Consider the following 22,510-nt stretch of genomic DNA (forward strand, 5'->3'; position numbering starts at 1 on the left):
CGGTTAACCGCGTCAATTGCGGATCGATTTGCGGTTCAACCACTTATTTTTAAAATAATTAATAACTTGCAAAAAAATATATTCAGAATATTAATAAATTCAAGTTTAAGTTACGTGATAAATTTAGATTCAAAAATAAAATACAAACTAATGCTCCGTGTGGAGTAAGGATATTAAAAACATACAAAAATATGGAGACGAAAGAAAAGAAAAAATAATAGGATAAAAATTATTACATGTTGGTTACATTTTCCATTTGTTTGGTTATATATCTTATAATGATTGTGAATCTTATGAACGAAGTCTTAGCATTAACCTAAAATTTGTTAATAAATGTGTATACTTATTAATTTATATGATATCAACTATATTTTTGAAAATATATTTTATTATAAATATATGTTGTGAGTTGCGGTTGCGGTTGCGATTTTACGAATTTCTAAAATTTAAAACCGCATCCAAAACGTGAATGAGCGGTTTTTAAAATTTAAATCCACAACCAACCCGTGTTTCGCGATTATCCGCAAATGGTTGAGAGCGATTAAGCGGTTGGATGCGGTTGAACGGTTCGTCTGTACACCGCAGTATCGGGAAGTAAAACATTTTATAAAGTGTACAGTACAAAGCAAAGGTACTGTAGTATTATATAGTATTATAAGAGCATCTACAATAGATCGTGAAATTAATTGCCAACTTTGTCAAATCATTATGTATATTAATAATTATTTTCACTCAATTTTATATTAATTTGACAACATTTTACTCTGATAGTTAACAAACTGATCTCTTAAATTAAATTATAAATAAACTAAAAAAATTATTACTAATTTAAACTTTTTGATTTTATATATGTATTTTAACCATTTTAAATCTTGGTAGCCAAACTCTTAGCAACCATACAAAGATATTTGGTGACCCCTTATCAACCTTTATCGGAGATGCTCTGATAAGCGGAACTCTCAATAGTCTGTGGTGTTTGCATATTGTTCAATTTTGTTGGAATGGGGTTTTATGAATCAGCTATATCTTTGATTTTAGCTTCAGTTGGAGCTGTAATCTTGGGTGTTACAGGATTAGTTGGAGTTATATTTGCAAGTTATGTAATACAAGTTTACTCCAAGGATCATAGGCCACCTGTTGCTGGACCAATCTTTTACCAGTTACTCAACTTTAATAAATTGTTTGATTACCTCGCTTATCATGCCAACAACAATATTACTTTTCGTATGATTACTCCTACTCACTCTGAGATTTATACTGCTGATCCTGTCAATGTTGAGTACATTCTCAAGACCAATTTTTCCAACTATGGCAAGGTAATAATCACGCCCTTAATTAATTCTCCTGTGCTTTCTTATATTTATCTATATCTGCTATCATTCTTAAGCTGTTTACTATGTATAATTTTGATTTTTGTATATCATGGTTTGCGTTTATATGCTCGTTCACTCGAAAAAACCCATTTTTTAATTTCAAACTAGATCACTAGGTGTCAGTTCATATAGGTTCATTTAGTGTCCATAGTAGATTAGTTTTTTAAAATTTTGGGGGTACAAGTGTGTATCATGGTTATGTCTAATGTGAATAGCCTCATTCATTACTTCAAAATTATAAACTGGATTGCCAGGGGTTCAGCTTGGATTAATATTCAACCGTATTATCTGAATGAAATTTTGAGAATATTAGGGGTTCTCAGGATTCAATGATCCAGTTCTTCCGAATCGGTTCGCAGGAGTTGATCACTATGAGTTCATTTCCATCTATTATGTTTCAACATTTTTGTTTAATGAAAAAAGTTGGAATATTCGGGTAGAAGCATTGAAATTTAGGAAATTTCCTAAAGTTGTATAAAAACATGAAAACCATCGATGCAATCTGATTGTTGTTTCAGGGGTCGTACAATATCGGGATCTTATATGATCTTCTTGGGGAGGGGATTTTTGCAGTGGATGGAGATAAATGGCGCCACCAACGGAAACTTGCAAGTCATGAGTTTTCGACTAGAGTCTTGAGAGATTTTAGTACGACTGTCTTCCACAAAAATGCTGTGAAACTGGTTTCACACATTTCTAAAGCAGCCACTGCTAAGGAGGTGATAAACTTGCAGGTTTGTGCTCTCATTGTTAGGCACAGCCATATAAATAAACAAAAAATTACTTTTGTTATCTACTTATTATTGTATTTTTATGTTGTTTACAGGACTTGTTCATGAAGTCAACTTTAGATTCAATATTTAAGGTGGGGTTTGGGGTTGACCTGGATACGTTGTCTGGCTCAGATGAATCAAGTAATCGATTTATGAAAGCCTTTGATGATTCCAATAGCCTTGTGTTCTGGAGATATGCTGATTTATCATGGAGGATCAAAAGATATTTTAATATCGGTTTTGAAGCTTCTTTAAGGAAAAATATCATAGTCATTGACAACTTTGTTTATGACCTGATCCAGCGCAAGAGAGAGCAGATGAAAATTGGAAAGCTTGATGTGAGTATAATTAACAAACTAGAATCCGGGATTTAGATGGATAATTTATTTAATCTATTGTCCTAACTTTAAATATATATGACATATTTCTTTGTCCGCAAACAGGGCGGGAAAGAAGATATACTTTCGAGGTTTCTTATTGAGAGTAACACAGATCCAGAAAACATGACTGATAAATATTTGCGGGACATAACACTCAGTTTCGTCATTGCGGGAAAGGACACTTCTGCGGGCACACTTACTTGGTTCTTTTACATGTTGTGCAAACACCCACTGATTCAAGAAAAAGTGGCACAAGAAGTGAGGGCTGCAATTAAAACTGAGAGTAATTTGTGTACAGATGAATTTCATGACAGATTAACTGAAGCTGCACTTGATAAAATGCAATACCTTCATGCAGCTCTAACGGAGACACTCAGACTCTATCCTGCAGTTCCAGTGGTTAAGTTCTATACACCTTCATTCTTTCATCTGTGTTTATTTCAGTACAACATGGAAGTGATAGCATTATAGTTTCTAACTTGGTCTATTAAAAAGTAAAAATAAAAAATAAACTTGCTTGTTGGTCATTGCAAACCCAGATGTTTTTTTCTTCTTTTGATGAATCGTAAGTTTTTAACATGGATAGCCTCTGGCTGTAGCCATGGGTACAACATTTATATCAAGATAATTCCACAACTAAAACAAAACTAAAATATTAAATTTATGTCTGGATTAAGTGCAGAGTTTAATCCCTAATTTAAGTTGCAAAATATTTCTTTTTATGTAATTAAGATAGTTGAAAGAGTAATAAAAATGATTGTAACTGTGCTTGCAGGATGGAAAGTCTGCAGCTGAAGATGATATTTTACCAGATGGATTCGAGATAAAGAAAGGAGACGGTGTGAACTACATGGCTTATGCTATGGGAAGAATGGCGTCAATTTGGGGAGAGGATGCTGAGGAATTTCGACCAGAAAGATGGCTTGAAAATGGTGTATTTAAACCAGAAAGTCCATATATATTTACTGCTTTTCAGGTGGGAATTCTTTTTACCTATCATCCCATCAACTTCTCTTGTAAACGTAATCAAATGTTTTTTTTTCACTTTCATTTGTTGATGATATGTATACTTTGACTGTGCAGGCTGGGCCTCGGATATGTCTAGGCAAGGAATTTGCTTATAGACAAATGAAAATTTTAGCTGCTGCTATTCTCTACTTTTTCAAATTTAGACTGACAAATGAGGAGGAGGAGGCAACATATCGGGTCATGCTTACTCTTCACATGAGTAAAGGGCTACATCTATATGCAATACCCCGGCAATGATCGTCTACCTCTGAATGTGAAAGGGCTTGTAAGATTATACTGCAAATATTGCTTGTAGTGAAAATCGTTAATTTGTATTACAAATATTGGTATTCTGCAATGTTATAAATTTATGTGGCTTGTTGTATTCCATAATTTTCAACATCTTTCGGAACTTCTATAGTTCAATGTTTACGCAAAAAACAGATTAGGCCTACCTACATGGTTACATCTCAGTCTCTATGTACTCCCAATTTTGTCTAGTTCTAAAGAAAACAATCATAAACTTGTTACAACAATGCAAGAGCATGGAAGAGCTAAAAAAATTCATACTTTAATTGTAACATCACATCTCTTCTCAAAAACTGACCATTATTTTCTAATCTCTTGTTCACTTTTTTTCTGTGCAATATCTGAGTCAGGTTCTGTCAGTTATGCAGCCAGTGTGTTTCAAACCATTCAAAATCCTAATCTCCTTGTATACAACGCTATGATTAGAGCTTACGTTTCGAAAACGATGAATGATGCTGATGGCACCAATAGATACAGGTTTTTTTTTCTGTATAAACAAATGTTATGTAATGGCATTTCAGCTGATTGTATCACTTTCCCATTTTTCTTGAAAGAATATGCCAGAAGACAAGATTATGGCACTGGTCGAATCATTCATAGCCATATTGTACGATATGGAGTTCATAATGATGTTTTTGTTGGAAATTCAGTTATAAATTTGTATTCGGCTTGTGGGGATCTGGAATGTGGAAGGAAGTTGTTTGAAGAAATGTCAGTTAGAGATATTTTTTTTGGAATTTTATGGTTATTGGGTGTTGGGTGCGGAGAGCTTGATATGGGGTTGGTTTTGTTTAGGGGAATGAGTGAGAAAAATGTTATTACTTGGAATTCGATAATTACAGGTTTTATTCAAGGGGGTCGGGCTAAAGAGGCTCTAGAATTTTTCCAAGAAATTCAGATTTCAAATGATGATCCGGTGAGTCCGGATAAGTTTACTGTTGCTAGTACGCTTTCAGCTTGTGCTTCACTTAGTGCGCTAGATCATGGTAAATGGGTGCACAATCATTTGGTGAGAAGTGGATTAGAATGTGATATGGTTGTTAGTACTGCACTGATTGACATGTATGGCAAGTGTGGGAGTGTGAGAAGAGCATTTGAGGTTTTTAAAATAATGCCGAACAAGGATGTTTTGGCATGGGCAGCTATGATTTCAGTGTTTGCATATCACGGGTATAGTGTAGAGGCATTTCACCTCTTCAAAAGAATGGTTGCAGTTGGTGTGACTGCTAATTCTGTGACATTTGTAGGATTGCTGTCAGCTTGTGCTCATACTGGATTAGTAGAGAGACCCCGCTGGTTGTTCAACATGATGAGGAGTGTTTACTTAATTAAGCCACAACTCCAACATTATGCTTGCATGGTTGATGTACTTGGAAGAGCTGGGCTGTTTAATAAGGCTGAAGAGCTTATTAGAGGCATGCCCATGGAGCCCGATATGTTTGTTTGGGGTGCCCTGCTTGGAGGTGTCTAATGCATGGAAATACTGCGCTATGATAAAAAGTTGCTAATTGCGAATTTAATATGCAACCGCAAAATCATGGTTTTTATGTTACCCTTTGTGATTTTTATGCCTAAGATGACAGATTTGATGATGTTCAAAATTCTAGAAAAGTTATGATAGAGAGAGGGATTGAAAAGGAAGTACCAGGAAGCAGCATGATTAAAGTTAATGGAGTTGTTCATGAATTTTCAGTCAGAGGATTTTCTGAGGTTTTGGTTCAGCAACTGAAGTGTATCGTGTATAGTTTAAATGATGAGATAAAGTTGAAAATGAATGCAATCAATTTTATTGAAACTGAATGATGTGTACATATGCAAACTGATGCTGTGGAGACCCAGAGAATGTCAAGCGAGAAATGCATATTATTTCCGAAGGACGAACAAAAGATTAATGGACTAAAAATCTATGGAGCCTTCAGATGTTGCAAGTGCTTGTACCAAATGTAAATGGACTTTTCAGGATTTACCAGTGCTTGTACAACCATGGTCAGATCTTTTCCTTTGCTCTATCATATTTTGATGCTCAACAATGTAGATGCTATTGTCTATGAAATGCTAGCATTATTCTAGGTATGTAATATGTTCATAGATTTAATTTGTTAGGAGAGGCTCTGCTGTCATATTTATCGACACATTTCCACTAAAAGTGCTCAATTAATTTGCTGTTAATCTAGGGCAAGTACTTTACTGGAAAATAATATTCACTCAATTTTGTAAAACTTAAAATGAGAAGCATGGATTAGTTAAAGTACCTTCATATAGCAATGATGATCAACAATGATACATGGGAGAACTTAGTTCTGAATGTGAAGTATGAGGGCCTAAAGTCTAATTAATAATTATACAAGTTCAAGCGGATTTATTTCATTACTAAGCTGGTAGATGCCAATTTAGAATTTTGTATTACAACTCCAACAGTTCAATCATAAATATTTCCTTCCAGTTACCTCTGGAAGTTGAGTTTCGCAGAGAAGTATATAAAGAGTACTGCAAATGTAATTGGAAATGCAGCAAGGACTATTGCGACAAGCCATGTCTCATCATTATGATAACCAAAATAACTTTCTAAAAAGGCAGTAGTTGATTTTCTTTCCCCCAGTACTACTATTTCTTGGTCTATGTCTCCATATTGCGTTGTCATAAGGCTTCTCAAAGACCATGATGATGGGCAAATCCAGTAACACCAAACCCACCACTTCGGTATTTGCTATAAAAACACAAAAAGGAATAAACGAATCAGCTGAGATGTAATACTTAGACAGAATTATTTAGACAAGAGGTTTTTTTTTCTGCATAGTCAAATGCAAAGCAGCGTTGTACATCTTGGTTACCTATCAACTGAAAAGAATAATGGTTTATTGCTGTATCTCAAGCTTTAAGTTTGAGTTGTGTATTATTGCAATATGTTGAAGTGTGGAAGTGCTGAATGGTGTTATGTATTCATTACAGCTAGTATTTTTTTTTAATTGCCAAGGTTGAGAGAATTGAGAAGTGGCTTACTGGTTCCGGAATCAGAAATCCTGAGAAGAGGGATGTCACGGTGTTAAAGAAGCTAGCTGATACAGATGCTACTTGGAATGATCGGGTCATAGAAACAAACAGCATCCCAATGTAAGTGTAGTAGAGCATCGTACAGAACATAGTGTAGAAATACCAAAATACTTTATCTACAGACCAGTAGAATCCAATTGCTGGATATGTGATTATAATGAAAATAAATGATTGAAGGAATATGTATGGAATTTCAACAATAACCTGCAACGGAGTAAATATGAGAAGATAAGTTTTATGTTTATTGTGACATTTTCTCTTTGCTAATTATCATTTTGACTTCTCTTAAGCTGTTTAAGTACAAGAATTTATTGCTTCTGTATATCTTCATACCTGTGCTAATGAGTAAGTCCATGAATAGTACATTCCTGCAAACTGTTCTCTGTATACAACGCTGCGCTCAGTAGCTATGGTTGATAGAATAGATACACAGTTACCTACTCCCAAAAATTGTAGGAAAATGAACATTGATCCTAGTATATTGTACAAGTCCTGTTCGTCATTTCTTCGAACCCAAATATACAAGCAGAATTATTATCAGATATCTAGATGATACAAACAAATAATTTTTAGTGTCTAATGTCTATCAGAGCTTTTGTATAACTAGCTTTTTATAATTGACTTTGCGATTCAATTCAACCAACTGGTTCATTTTTTGGAAGGGGATCTGGTTCTCGGGTTGTTAAAGAGGGACAAAATACTTGTGAGGATTCAAACTCATGACACTGTCACGTGGGTAATGGGAATGGATTTTAGAGGCTATCCCCAAATCTTCAACCAGATTCTTTTTGTTACCTTTTCTAGTTCACATAGAAGGATGTGGTTTATATCTGATCTGCCATTTATTGCTGCATAATGTATTTACTGAGTGAAACTTGAGTATATAGTCTCCTCGAGTCCTAGAAAGAGTTCTTTTCACATTATTGTGTTATGTATTACTCTTGGTGGATGAATGGAGCATAATAATTTGGAGACTCATTAGCTGGTTGATGCTGCCCACTGTCCATCCGTAGGCTAGAAAGATAAAAAAAATGCACTTACATTTTCTTTCCTTTTTTCCATAGAATAGCTCCTAGTAAAACTGATGCCACAGTGACAAATGTTAGACGTGCCAAATTATATTTAGGACACCTCCAATAGGACAAGTTCAGCTTCCACGAGCATGCTTTGAACTGTTCCCATTCGTTTTGCATTAGACGAGTTGAAAACTGTAGTTTCTCTGAACCTTGTTCTGGAGACTGCAATTCTTTGGCTCGTACCTTTGTTTTCCTACATAGGGAAGTTTCTAGTAAGCTCCTTTTAGCTATATGTAAGGTTATGGCTATTGTTTGGAAGTTATATAATTTGAAAAGTACATCCAACTGGTTTAGTTATCAGTGTCAAAAAATATTATATATATAATATTATGTTTGCAGGTTCTTATATTGATGGAATGTATATAATCTATGGTGGAGTTCTTCTGTACATAGACTTCATCAGTGATGTGAAAGCAATCTGACTTCGTCAATCTAATGACTAATGCATAAGAAATAACATAAAAAGAGCTTCAGTAAAAAACTAATTCTCACCAACATAGGGACGATTCTTTATAGAGTTGGCCAAAGTCTATTCCATGTTGTGCTTCTGCAGTTGAACTTGAAACCTCAAGCATCCAGGTTGCAGGATTGTAGTTCTCCTTAATTTTTGGTAGTCCAGGAATACTCTGCCAAAACAAAGGAGAGAAAATTATTGGAAAGCTTACTCGATGCAGTTGAGATTTTGGTCTCCCTTGTCTTTATTAGTACTTACTAGTAAAGTTCAATAAGAAAAAATTGGATTGGAAGATTAAGACCTGTATGCTTTGTATTATGTGGTCCAGAAATAGGCATGATTCTAGACTTTTTATTGGTGTTAACTGCTTCCTCTTAGTTGTAGACTTGTGGGAAAGTTACTTGAATAGGTTTACATGAGCCTATCTGCCAGTTCCAAACTTTTATAAGATTGCAGATTTGCATTGTTGCTGTTTTTATTTTTTAATTCTTCTCTTAATTTACTTTCCACTTTTGTCAGACCGCAAGGAATATATACAGTATGCACTTTCCATTCTTATAGTTTATTGTATATGAGAGTACCCTCACTTTTCTATTTGGAAGATGATCATGTGCAATGCTCTGAACCTTTCTTGGTCATGAGCTTTCAGGACACATTATAGATGAAAACAAAAATGTAAATGCCAAAACAAAATATTAATTAGAATAGCAAACACCAAATTCCAAATATTACTATGAAGAATCAAACGGTTAAAAGAGTAATATCTGCTCTATTTATGATGAAGTTTTTTGAAAGTAGCTTGAGAATTCAAAATAATATAAATGACTAAAATGAACGAATCAAATGATTAGTTTTAGTTTTTAAACTGAGCGACTTTAGTAACTTCACTCTAAAAGTTTTAGATGCTCTGATCAACCACTTTATTATTCTCCTTCACAGTGTTGTAGTAAAGTTTATGTCCTGAGAGTTAGTGGCTAGCAAATGGGGTCATATATCCTGATTACAGCTTCAAATTTTGTATTCATCAGTCTGTAGTTTCAGGGGCAACTCTTCTTGATACTTGTAAATAACAACTCAAAAGCTAAGTGTTAATTATCAAATAACTAAATTCTTACCTCAAAATATTCAATCAGTTTACTCGAATGCTGACCCAGTTCTCCAGAATATATTATTTGTCCTCCTCTCTTCATTAGAATTAGCTGCAGGAAACATGAAACCCTTCAACTTATAAGTGGTCTAAAAAAGAAACCCGAAGCTTCTCATAGTTTCTAATTGTAGAGGTAAATCTTCAAGTCTGATGTGGTCTCTTCGGGTCGATAAACTACCTTTATGCTACTTAAGTCGCATTCTTGAAAAATTAAGAGTAGAAACGAACTGAGTTTGAGTGTTTCCGTACTCAAGATAGGGAGAATGTGTACTGAGTTAAAGTTTTATTATTATTTCACTTTTAGGAAATGTTAGGTATCCTTTGGATTTAGCCTAGCAGATCATCACTTGGTAACAAGAGGAGGGTTCAATCGTTCAGTAACTGACAATTTCCCCCAAAAACGATAGTAGCAACAAACCCTAGCTTTTTACTACATGCAGCTCCTTACTCAAGGTAGGGAGAATGTATACTGAATTCTTACTTTTTGATAGGTTGTACAACCATTTAGTTCCAATAATGTGTATACTGTATAGCACTTTCTGAGATGTGGGCAGAATGAATACTGAGCTAAAGGATTCTTGGCATTTAATTTTTGACACGAATTTAAATTTTTGTCAACTCAATACCTCATCAAATGCCTCAAATATGTCTATGCTTGGTTGATGAATGGTACACACCACCGTCCTCCTTGTATTAACTATGTTTTTTACTGCTCGCATGACAATTGCTGCTGATCTGGCATCTAGTCCCGAAGTTGGTTCATCCATGAATAATATGGATGGATTTGAAACAAGCTCCACTGCTATGGTCAGTCGTTTCCGCTGTTCATACGATATCCCACTTACACCAGGAATCCCGACTATTGAATCTTGAATATCGTTGAGTTCAACCAATTGAAGAACCTCGGCGACGAACTCCTGTAAGTAAAGAAGTCATAATAGTACATACAATAGAATGATGCATTATGTAGACTTCACAAACAATATAAAACATTTTATGTATTTGCTAAGAGTATTCTTCCATCAATGTTGATAAAATCTAGAAAACAGTAAATAAATAAACTGAAGTTACATTTAAATTTACGGTCTATACATCTTTTTCTTGTATGTCGATTGCAAAAATTTAAATAGTCACACCAGTGGCTCCATGAAGGCTAGAATCTTCGACCCCTTGTTACCAAGAGTAGAGTAAACACTATTTAGATTATTTAGCAGTTTTTTAGTATTTAAACTTTGAAATTGTCTTACAGCTTTAATGCTTTGATGGATGTCAGGTGCCAAACGTAACCAAGCAGAGAATGCGAGTGATTCTTGTACTGTAATTTGTGGAGAATGAATATCGGTTTGCTCACAGTAACCAGATATTCTTGCGTATGTACTCTGAACTTTTGGGTAACCTCCTATCCTTATGTCTCCTTCAGTGATGCCAGAACTTTTACGTCCAGAAAGAACATCCAGAAGAGTTGTTTTTCCAGCTCCAGTAACACCCATTAATGCTGTCAGAATTCCAGGCCTGAATGATCCAGTGATATCTTGAAGAAGCTGCAGCTTTTTTTTTGCAAAACCTTGCGCTCTCATTTTCTGGAATACATGTTTATGCAACTTGATTAGTATTAGTCATAACCAGTTGACTTGTATTTTTAGATGGATACCTTGGGAGTGTCAACAAAATATTGCACATTCTCAAATGTTACTGCCATGGGCTTGAAAGGTAAAGCCATCACTGGTATCAAACCATAAGAATTAGAACTGTAATATTTGTGGATCATCCTCTCGTTTCTTATTAAATGTAGCTTCTTACCCATTTGTTTCTCTTCTTCAGGAGCTTTAAACGAATCAGCGGAAGACCCTTTATCTTCTGCAGGTACTTTGTCTAGTTTGGTTTCCAATTTTATTCCAGAAAACCTTTTATGCTGAACAACACTCCTTGATCTTCTAGGAGCTGGTTATGATATATGATCCACCAGAGTGTGGTTGTAGAAATATTAGTTTAATTGTAATTTTAGATTAGAATAACAAGTTCTTTACACATTAAAGATTATACAAATAACAATCATCCATATATCCACTCATTATATAATGTGTCATAGTAACTTACCTTTTGAAAAGCTTAATACACAGGTGAATCCAGATATAAGAAAAATCCCAATTGCTACAAGTGCAATACTTGACTTCCAGTATATGCTTCCACTGTAGTTCAGTCCATGGTTTCTTAAGAGTTGCTTCCCTATAGTAGTATTTGAATATGACGCCTATATGTAGAACACATAGGGAAGATTCTTGAATGTGTCAAAAAATCTTTAAAACATGACGTATGTTGTGTCTGTTCTGATCTCACCTTTTTCCACCTTGGAGCTAGGAATTCGTTTACTGAAATAGCAAGTTCTGCATAAGTTAATGGAGAAAACCAAAAGCCCCACTCCAACCAGTTCGGTAAAGAGGCTGCATTGGAATTTTACCTGTTATTGCTCTGTTAAGATAATTTTAGTTTGATATGTAGTAGTTACTGTCATTGATGGCCTTACATCGTGGCATTATGAATCCACAAAATAAAAACGTTGCTAACATATAGAACAGACCACAGAAGATAGCAAGAGATTGATCGGGATATATGGAAGCTATTAGACGGAATGCTGCTACCGATACTTGATTTAGTAAAAATAGCAATAGTAACTGCCGGAAAAACCTGCATGGTGTTTCAACATTAGTATTAAGTATACGATCCTAAGTTTATATATATAAATAAATAGTTAATGCACATAGAAAAGAACTTGAGATATACATTTAGGCACTATACCATACCTTTCTGGTTCAGGACTGTAACCTATGACATAGTAGGTAAGTGCACACCAAATAAAAGCATCTAGAGCTGAAAATGGAATCTTTAGAATGGCTGCTGGAATGGAATAAGCCCATGCAGGGTAAAAGTAGGAATCCCTTTGCTTGTAGAAGATAGCAAGTCTAGAAACAGTCATGGGAAGCTCTGGTATTGCATGGGTTGTTATTCTGATTAGGGAATAAAATAGAGAAGCCAGGAAGTAATTAGCACCGGCATCGTCAATCTTTGTCTGCGTGCGCAGAAATACTGTCATTGTTATAAATGCCGCAACCACAAGCTGCATCAACAAATCATTAGGATGAACAAGTTATTTTCAGTTTCTTTAGACTAACAGGCACATGTAAACAGTAAAGATTTAATTTTGTCACAAGTATCACAAACCTGTGCAGCTTTGAATGCATAAAGAAAAGAGTTACGCTTCATAAGAAGCCATTCTCTAGCTATACATGCCTTAAATATCTGCCAATTCCTTGGGGAGGTAAATTTGGTAAATGATAAAGCACTATCACTAGGCACAGCTTTATGGATAGGCTGAGAGAGGTCATCATCCAACTTCTTACCTATTTGAAATCTCTTAAATCGACTACCAAACTCTTCTGGAGAAATGTAAGTTGCAGGTATGTCCTCATAGAGCCAGTACTGTGCTTGATCTTTCTCAGAAACTACCTGCAGAGACAGAATTTGAGGTGAAATCTATGTTAAGAAGTCATTTCAAGTTATTTTAGTAGTTGAAAATATTCAAAGATCATACTTCTTGAAGGAAGTCAGCAATGCCTTTCCTTGGAGGGCACCTGAACCCACACTCCTCAAAGAACTCTAAGACACTACTTCGAGGGCCATGGTATACAGTGTTTCCTTCAGCTATCAGGATGATGTCGTCAAAGAGACTAAATGTTTCTGGGGCAGGCTGAAGTAGTGACACCATAATAGTGTATCCTGCAAAGTATGCCAATTGCTGAAGACAAGTAACAATTTGAAAGGTGGTTGAACTATCTAAGCCATTTGATATTTCATCCATAAGCAGAACTCTTGATGGACCACTTATCATCTCCCCTACAAGATTGAATATACATTAATTGTTATGAGAACACACTGACATTATATCAAGTTTTTATAAAGTATTGTTAGTTCTCGTATGCATCATGACCTGTTGTCAGCCTTTTCTTTTGACCTCCAGATATTCCTCTTCGCATTGCATCTCCAACAATTGTATCAGCGCACATATCCAGTCCAAGTATCTAACCCAAACATTTACATCTCATGGAATCGTTTTGTAGCAAGGACATTGGAAAGCAAATATTGGTTGATAGTTGTATTAAAGAATCACCTTCAATATGTAGTCAGTCTGAAGGTTCCTTTTTAAGTCATCGATGGAAGTTTCCTGTGAGCATTGAATGGATAATGATACAGTAGATTTGGAACATGATTGAAGATTGCTCTTTTCATGCAAAAGGTTTCACCTTCATATAGGTGTCGATGTCAGGTTCTGGGACAATTCCAGCTCGTCTCTCCCTTCTAGTTACTTCCAGCATGCGATCTAAAAAAATGAATGCAGCCAGAATATTGACAGTGCTTGGGGATTAAAACTTCTAATAAAAAAATTACCTGCTCTATCTCCAACGCCCTGACATCTTGCTGCAAAATCAAGAGTTTCCCTTACTGTCAGTTCAGAAATGTGCCGGTCATATTGGCTTATATAAGCTGACGTTTTATGAGGATTGAATTCATTTAAATTGTATCCGTTGTAAGATATGTCTGCAGTGACCTAAAATATTAAGATTGGGCAAGGAAAGTAATCAGTGATGACATTTTTGTAATATACCAGAAAGTATGTCTATAGCTCAGCTTTCAACATTATTAGTATAACCTTCATGTTGTATAAATTTAGTCAATGTTTTTTAACATTTGTGTTTTCTATAATGTGTGTTCTATCATGCATTTGCAGGTGCATGCTATATTAGCAGTGCCCAAAACCTTGAGACTTTTGTCGAGTTTTCCTGCAAGTGCCAGCAGCAAAGTGGTTTTTCCACATCCAGGAGGCCCAAGTAAAAGTGTCATCCTGCATGAAGAATAAGCTTCTGTTAGCTATAAGCATTTATGTGAAATCAGCGAAGTGGTTTTAATGTTTATTAAGACTTGTGGCTTATTTATGTGAAAGCATCTACGCACCAGTATAGAAGATAACACTTGAAGACTAACCTTGAAGGCCTGATGATTCCACTCAAATCTTGTAGAATTTTCATCTTCACTGATTGAGATTTGATGCCAAAATTCTTAGTAATACCCTGTTCAACATTAACATTTCATCTGTTAATGTTGTATTTCGAACAAGATATGCCAGATGGGGAGCTCAAAATGATATCCTTTCACAATTACATTAAACTTGAGGCGGAGATTTGGGAGTTGCAACTTGTAATGATTGTGAATTAGTATGAGGCCTAAACTCTCAAACAGAAGCAACAAACTATATTTAAACTCAAAAAGATTGAGCGGGGATAGCCTCCCATTGTCGATATAGCAAATATAAAACATATGGATTGTTCAAATGCCTACAAGAAGTAGCCATTTAAAGAAACCAGTTTCCTGTTAATGGGACTCCAGATATTGGGAAAGATCTACCTTGTGGAAACAAAGAGTCTACCTTGTGGAAAGATCTGAAAGTGTTGGAGTGAGAAAAGAGAGAGGACTTACAGTGAAAACAGTTTTGAGGGTGTTCCATAGACTAGGCAGAGGATTCTGCTGATTAGCTTCAATTTCTGCTTCTACACATAAGTTGTTATACCTTATTTCTACTCTAGGTAACTCTAGACCCACTCTACAGACAAAACAATCATGAAATCAGTTAGTATTGCATAATTATAATTACTCATATTGCCAACACTAATGTAAATGCTGCCATCTTTTGTCTGCTTCTCACAGAACTAATATATATATATATATATATAGATTACCTGTCAATTCTTTCCCTCTGTTTGAGTAACAACTTGTGATTATCTTCCTCGATTTTCTGTAGAAGTTTGTCGATAAATGCACGCCTTTCCTGAGCGGATTTAAGTGTGGCAGGATGTTGAATCTCGACTTCCTTCCCTTGTGCTGATTCCTTACTTCCATCAACAGAGTTTTGGGTACGATCATGTACTAAATCCAATGTTGTATACTGTGATTCTTTCTGTTCCCTCTCCACAGCAGCCCATTGCAACTCATCTTCTTCACCCTGCTCTTTAAATCTTGTAATCTCATCAAGCTCTACTACGGGTGTCATTGCTAGCTTATGTTGTACACAGGACTACCTGTGCTTTGTGCAGACTACAGATCACAATTGACTCTTCTTTAGTGTTATTTCCACTAAGAGTGAAGAATTGTATTAATAGTTTCACTTTGAGGGTAACTTGACATGTACTAAATGAGTAGTAAATTTGACTTGTAATATTCGTAGCAATGGATGGAGAAAAGATTAGTTATTATATTGCCCCCATCATAAAAACTGTCACGCCTACCATATCATGCACGTATGGCTATCAATGTTTGTAAGCTGTCAAATAGGGGCTCCCTCTCCCTATGCCAATTTTATCAAAAGTCTACGTCTCCAAAGGGAAAAGCAGCCTGCAACTGTATAACGTTGACGCCGGGAATCAATTAATTAAAGGGAATTTGACAAATATACCAATTTTTGGATATTAATTTGCAACTCTACTATCTTACTTAAAATCTTGCAAATTTAGTATCTTTTTAAACATATAAACAATTAAATTACAAAAATACCATCTTCATCTTCCCATTCCTTTTTTTAATTTCTCTTCCCTCTCTCTTACTCTCCTCTCACTGCCTCTCTCTCCCTCTCTCTTACTCTCCTCTCACCGCCTCTCTCTCCTTCCCCAATCCACACACAAATCATATATGTCTCCATCTTCTAACAAAGCAACCGAATCCACACACTCGAAGATGACCATATCAAAACAACAATTTTTGATTCTTGGACTACTGTAATAGTCTCAGGAACGATTTTGTGGCCGAACTCAACAAGATGAGAGATACTTATAGTGACAATTTCTTTGTCGAGCTCTTAGGCAAAACAGTTGATCAAGGCCATGTATCAAACTTCTATATCTTTGATACTTAATAGTGGCTGCATTGAATAACTGTAAGGGAATGTTAGATTTACACGCGAACATTCGATCCTCGGTAAATATATAAGCCGGAATAAATTGTTCTATTGTGAAAATAAATTACCATTGTTTGTTGAAACCCTAGGTGGAGAGAAAGAGGGGAGATCGGAGACTGTGAAGAAAAAAGAGTTTAGCTGCGAATACGAAGTGAATTAGGTCTAATTTGATGAATGTGGATGGTCTACTTCGAAAAAGAGTTTAGTTATAAACCATATATGATTTGTTCATTTTGGGGGTTGTTTTTAGTTGATTTCATGGTTGCTTTTGTGATATTAGTATTGACCCCGCATGGACATTCATTTTTCGCCATATGCAACCACCTGGACAACTTATTTTGCAACTAAATATATTTTTTTAACAGATTTTTTAAAATTTGCATTTTTGGTTGCATATATGGTTACTAGCAGTTGCAGATATGGTTGCAAATGCAACCTCCGTATTTTTGCAAATATTTTTTGTAAGATAGTATTTTTGCAATTTGTTTTAAAAAATGACAGTATATTTACAAAAAATTTGTAAAATTTGGGTATTTATGAGAAAAGCCCTTAACTAAATTAAATGGATCCATTCCATCCAATAGTAAACACTTCAATATAGCACCAAAATTAATAAAGGTCAAAATTAGAAGATTAGTAGATTGTTTTAAAAAAATAATTTCGTTTCAATTACGAAATAATTTAAAAAATTGTTAACAAATCGCTTAGCAAAAACAAATTGTACATAAATTCGCCCAAAAATCCAAACTTTGAACCAATCCAACAAAAACAAGAGTTCAATCATGTAATACATTAAAATCAAAGTAATTTTGAACCATGAGAGACAGGAATGGAGAATGGATGAGTTTGAAGTAGAGCAGCCTAAAGCTAACTCCTCTCTAAACTAAAAATTGGTGCAAGTTTAAGGGTAAAATTATTATTAAAAAATATGATTAAAAGTGACTGTCACACTAAATAATTGTTAGTGTTTAAATATCAAATCAACTCGCCAAATCCTTTTGACTAAAAATTATATGTCACTGAACAGATTCGACCACAATTCTAACTCGCTGCTATGATCGAAATATGAAAATTAAAATGACCGTATTTTGTCACTTATGCAAATTGATCGTCAACGGTCACAAAATTCTCCTTGCCTATGAGTTTAAAATATTGAGGAAAAAAATCACCAAAATCGGTCACTTCGGTAAAAGTGACCAAATTCAATTATTTATATTTTTTCGTCTCCTGAGCGGGAAATTTGCCACCCATTGAGTTTTAAAATTTAAAATAACGTAGTGACCACGTGAGGTAACATTGTTGAAGCCACCATTTTTTGGTCATATATAGATTTAACTAAAACCTATGATGAATGAAAATGCAAATGAACCAAATAGTGACATATTTTTGTGGATTCATAGTAATCATAATGGACTTTCCTGGAGAATGTTTCCCCTATCTAATTTATGTACTTTTGTAGTACTTTCATGAATGATTTATGTGAGTTTTGTTTGTTTCTTGATTTTTTAAATGGAATTTGTAAATTATTTTCAAGAAAATCAAGTTTAGAGTTTTAGCTTTAGAACTCAATAGGCACTATAAAATTTGTAGTGATAACTAATCAACTATAGAAAACACAAATAAACAATTATTATAACTTACTTTGATCTTTATATTAAAAATCAAATCACCTGTGCTATAAATTCGTGTTCTTGAATACTTTATAATATAATGACTTCTTGAGAGAATACAAGAAATTATAGATCTGTTTTGTTACCTCTGAACTAAGTACCTGGACATATTCTATCGATTAACATTTACGTTTACAGAAATTGTACTTAAATAGACTAACACATTTTCTAAAGTCCTTTTGTCTATTTTCTTTTTAAGTGCAGCAAATCTGCATGTAATCTTCTAGGTCTGTGATCCTCTTTTGTCCATTTCATCTTATCCCTTGATCTTGCACTGCTCAAGCTGCATTTTCCATTATGATGATAGAACGGTTTATTAACAGATAATATTGAATCTTCAGGGTTGAATCCTTCTGGTAATTCTTAAAGATGTTATTCAGATCTTCATATTGTATAGAGGTGTCCATATAGAGATTGTAATATCCCGGATATATCGTGTAATTTTTTTTATCAATAAATGAATATTCTGTGATTATTATATGAATTTTGGTGAATTATTCTAGTTAAGTAATATTTGTGTTTGGATGTGTAAATATGATAAAATTTGAGTATTTTAATTTTTATATGTCTAAAATAAAGTATAGGTAATTTTGATATTTTTTTATTAATTTATATGTTGTTATATGATTTTATAAAGGATTTATGAATTTAATAAATTATTTTTCCGAGTATTTATAAACTACTTTGTATAATCGGGAACCAACCGACTTCAACCGTTTTTACGTTTTTACAACCCGGAAGTCTCGGAAAAATTCCTTCCTAACCTAATTGTAATATTCTGAGCATTTTTCATGTTTTAACTTTTTCGATCCGGAGTACGGTTTTTCCCGTGCGGGTCTCGACGCAAAATTTTCGATACAATATTCATTTCGGTATATCGATAAAACCCGTACTTTCGAGAAACGGGATCTTTTGATTAAACTATTATATTATCTTCTCATAATACGTGTAACCAAAGCGTTGAGACCAAGTCTGTATTTACAAAATGTATAGATTTGGATAATTATCCTAAAACCGGTACCGATTTGGATATGTTTTATCAAATAAACGTAATATTTTATATCCGATATGATCCAGCGGGGTACCAATATTCCGTAAATATAAATAGCCAACACAATATTATATTTTGTACAGATAAACATTATTATACAGTAAAAATAGATAATTATCCAGAGAAACGAACCGTGTTCTTCGTGTTCTTCGCAATCAAACGAGAATTTGAAGACGTTATTGGAATCCGATGGAGGCATATGATTAGTCAAAACGCAGCTCTCGACGAGACGATCATATCCGTATAAAAATCTTCGAATAAGGTTAACTCATTTTCAATTTCTTAATTTTAATTTTTATTGATTTTAACTTAAATTCGGTTCTTGATTTAGAGGGGTTGTTTGAATGTTTTGATGCTTGTTTATCTTTCCTGAGATCACAAGGAGTGATTTGGTATATAAATTTGTTGGTTTTGATCAAGATTTGGTGAAGTTCGAGTTTAAAGGTCTTGTTAAAATTTTAATTTGAATTTTTGTTCTTGATTAGGATTTTTGGCTGTTAAGATTACATGGGTTTGATTGTATGATTGTACAGCTTTATTTTCGTGTAAAGAACAGTGGATTTGGTTAAGGAAGTCGTGTTTTTGCACCATCGCCGGAAAAACTTCGAGCTTAGCCAGTTTTTAGGGTGATTTCACCGGAGGAATCGAGTCTGTTGTGGATTGTGGTTGTGATGTTGATATCTGAGTTGCTAGGACAGTTCCAAACCGATTTCGCTGAGAAACGAGGCCAAACGGAGTCGATTTAGACTCCAATTGGGGCTGCCGGTCACCGTCCCCCTCCCGACCGCCCTTTGATCTGTTTTTGCAGAGATAACAATATAGAAACATGTTTTTGTGAAATTCTTTTAATATTAATATAAAAATTGTATTTTTAATTACTAAAATTCATTTTTAATTTTAAAAATCCATTTTAATTATTTATAAATCAAGAAATAAATCTGAATTAGTTGATTAATTAATTTTAGTTACTAATTTATTATTTAATTAGTCAATTAATTTAAATATTAATTGATTAATTAATTTAATTAGTTATTAATTAATTTTCATTAATTTTTTAATTAGATTTAAATATTTCCTTTGATTTAAAAATCCTGAAAAATAGTTTCGAGTTTTAAAATATTATTTTAAATTGTTTTCAAGACTCGATAATTATTATAAAATAATTTTAAAGTCAGATTCGGGTATTCGAACCCCGATTAATTGTTTATAAATGATTCAACGACCCATTTTAATTTTGAATTTTTTTCAAAAATTCATATTAAATACGAGAAAAATCATTTTAACCCCGAACCTTCTTTGAAAAATTATTTATATCGAATACCTTGCATGCTATGTGCTATGTGCTATTTGATTAATGTGTTATATGGCTATGTGTTTATTATTTGACTGTTTTAGTCATAACTTTCAATCCGTAAATCGGATTTGGGTGAAACGAATGGTAGATAAAATCTTATGACGTCTATGTGACGATTAGAATAATGTAAGATGAATATTGATAGATACTTATGATGCCTAGCAGAGTAAGCGAGGCATAGAAAAAGGAAGCAGGTGATTAGAAAATAGAATCGATGCGTAGAAAATAAAGCAAGTGAACAGTGAATAGAAGCGAGGCATAGAAAAAGTAGAAAAATGGATGTTGAATAGTATCATTAGACAAGTACAAGTGAAGTTGGAATCATTTGAGATAAGGCAAGTACTTCTGAACCTTTCTGGAAATATATTGCAAATATTTCTAAACTCTCTCGTGACATTTTGTTAGTTTTCAAAATAGTTCTGCTTTATATTGCAAGTGCTTTGAATCATTCAGCCTTGAACCCTGATCACATCATTTGATCTTTGAGTTGTAAGCCTTATTCCTTGTAAAACATCCATTTTTGATTTACCAGATACTAAACCACACAAATACGATACTACTCCACAAATACATATCCACCATACACCAAACACTGCAACAGAATTGCTTGAACATACAGAAACTTTTATACTCAATCATACCTTATAACATCAAAGAACTAAACCTTGTGAAATTATTGTTCATCTAATACCTGATTCTCCTACAGAATGGAAGCCATTCCTCATACATACCTTGATATACCCTTGTGATACTCATGAATTGCATTACGCTTTTATACAAATGTTTTATCACTGTTGATTATGATCGTGTTTTATTGAATTATATTATTTATCATATTGAACTATTTTAGAATTGGATAGTTTTCTTTATGTGGACCAGATTCATGGTCGAATTAGGCCAATGTGTGCCTTTGGATCCTGTTTATAGAGCAGAGCCGTGTTCCTTGCTCGGGGTTAGTGCATGACTGATTAGCAGCCTAACCTTGGTTTTAAAATTTAAAATGAATAACCAATTCTAATGATTGTTTAACAAGAAACTTGATTCTTCTGAATCATCTTATTTGTTCATTGTTTAACCTCAGTTATTGTATTATGACTTGTTGAGATAGTTAGCTCACTCTTGCGAATCTTTTTATGTATTCTATAGTTGAAAAAGATATGATTGATAGCGAGGTTCCCCAGTCCAATCCGCGAGCTAGGATTCCAGGTCGAGTTGGATCAAGCTAGCAGAAGCTTTATATTGCAGTTGAGATATGCAATCTTGTAAGAATAATTTCGTTATCAGTTATAAGTTAAACTAGTTGGGATTTTGTACGTTGTAGTAAAAATTAAGTTTGTGGCTTGTTTTCATACTTTAACCTGTTGCGATCCATGGTTATGGTAAGTAGGGTCTTACATATATTAATTTCATAACAAATTTATATATTGGGTGTGTGTGTTGTGAACCCCAAACTTCTGACCCAGGTTTGGAGGGCGTCACAAGTTTGGTATCAGAATTACTGGTTATAAGTCATTGAAACAAGCCTAGATTGTCGGGATTGGGTAGAAGGTTAGGACTAAGAATAAGAAATAGAAAGATAGGACGTCGTGAGGTTTAGTGCGACTGTATAGTAGGTTTTCGGTGCAATTCGTGTTGCGATTCAAGATTTTTTCTTGCAATGCGATTTCTAGTTAACGACAATGGCAGCTCCTATTTTCCCTGTATCATCTAATCATTCAGAGTCTTCTGTTCGAGGACCGTCATCTTCACCCAGATTTGATTCACACCTTGTTGTTTCACCAGTATTAACTGTATTACCTCCTGTTGTAATAGATGCACCTCTTCAAGCTATTCCACGCTATTCTGTCACCCCCTGATGTGAGAC

The 22,510-nt window shown here is 34.3% G+C and overlaps 2 protein-coding genes and 1 pseudogene across 2 annotated transcripts; 2 read left to right on the forward strand and 1 right to left on the reverse strand.

Annotated features, from left to right (window-relative positions):
• Positions 1–885: 885 nt before the first annotated feature.
• LOC141708043 (cytochrome P450 704C1-like) lies at positions 886–3,919 on the forward strand. The gene is made up of 6 exons (XM_074511517.1): positions 886–1,316; positions 1,892–2,107; positions 2,200–2,484; positions 2,590–2,925; positions 3,302–3,502; positions 3,610–3,919. Exons 1-6 carry the CDS (start codon positions 1,002–1,004, stop codon positions 3,790–3,792), a joined length of 1,536 nt encoding a protein of 511 aa, XP_074367618.1. The 5' UTR covers positions 886–1,001; the 3' UTR covers positions 3,793–3,919.
• A 135-nt stretch (positions 3,920–4,054) lies between these two features.
• Positions 4,055–6,938, forward strand: LOC141708042 (putative pentatricopeptide repeat-containing protein At5g59200, chloroplastic; annotated as a pseudogene).
• Positions 6,180–16,734, reverse strand: LOC141708041 (pleiotropic drug resistance protein 3-like). Its single transcript, XM_074511515.1, has 24 exons — positions 15,361–16,734; positions 15,101–15,224; positions 14,609–14,694; positions 14,384–14,468; positions 14,015–14,174; positions 13,870–13,946; positions 13,737–13,790; positions 13,557–13,647; positions 13,161–13,462; positions 12,791–13,075; positions 12,373–12,686; positions 12,096–12,256; positions 11,909–12,012; positions 11,669–11,822; positions 11,372–11,512; positions 11,223–11,293; positions 10,819–11,151; positions 10,198–10,488; positions 9,540–9,623; positions 8,463–8,596; positions 7,936–8,163; positions 7,228–7,399; positions 6,844–7,098; positions 6,180–6,550 (listed from the first exon to the last, which is right to left on the reverse strand). Exons 1-24 carry the CDS (start codon positions 15,669–15,671, stop codon positions 6,287–6,289), a joined length of 4,281 nt encoding a protein of 1,426 aa, XP_074367616.1. The 5' UTR covers positions 15,672–16,734; the 3' UTR covers positions 6,180–6,286.
• Between the last annotated feature and the right edge of the window lie 5,776 nt (positions 16,735–22,510).

This window comes from Apium graveolens, chromosome 2 (assembly GCF_009905375.1).
Source record: "Apium graveolens cultivar Ventura chromosome 2, ASM990537v1, whole genome shotgun sequence".
Lineage (NCBI taxonomy): Eukaryota > Viridiplantae > Streptophyta > Magnoliopsida > Apiales > Apiaceae > Apium > Apium graveolens.

Coding starts and splice junctions, on each gene's coding strand:
- LOC141708041 (XM_074511515.1), bottom strand. CDS start 15,671: ATGACACCCGTAGTAGAGCTTGATGAGATTACAAGATTTAAAGAGCAG. Junction 10,489..10,818: donor TCCATCAAAGCATTAAAGCT/GTAAGACAATTT, acceptor CTTTACTTACAG/GAGTTCGTCGCCGAGGTTCT. Junction 7,099..7,227: donor GGACTTACTCATTAGCACAG/GTATGAAGATAT, acceptor ACTCCGTTGCAG/GTTATTGTTGAAATTCCATA.
- LOC141708043 (XM_074511517.1), top strand. CDS start 1,002: ATGGGGTTTTATGAATCAGCTATATCTTTGATTTTAGCTTCAGTTGGA. Junction 1,317..1,891: donor ATTTTTCCAACTATGGCAAG/GTAATAATCACG, acceptor TTGTTGTTTCAG/GGGTCGTACAATATCGGGAT. Junction 3,503..3,609: donor ATATATTTACTGCTTTTCAG/GTGGGAATTCTT, acceptor TTGACTGTGCAG/GCTGGGCCTCGGATATGTCT.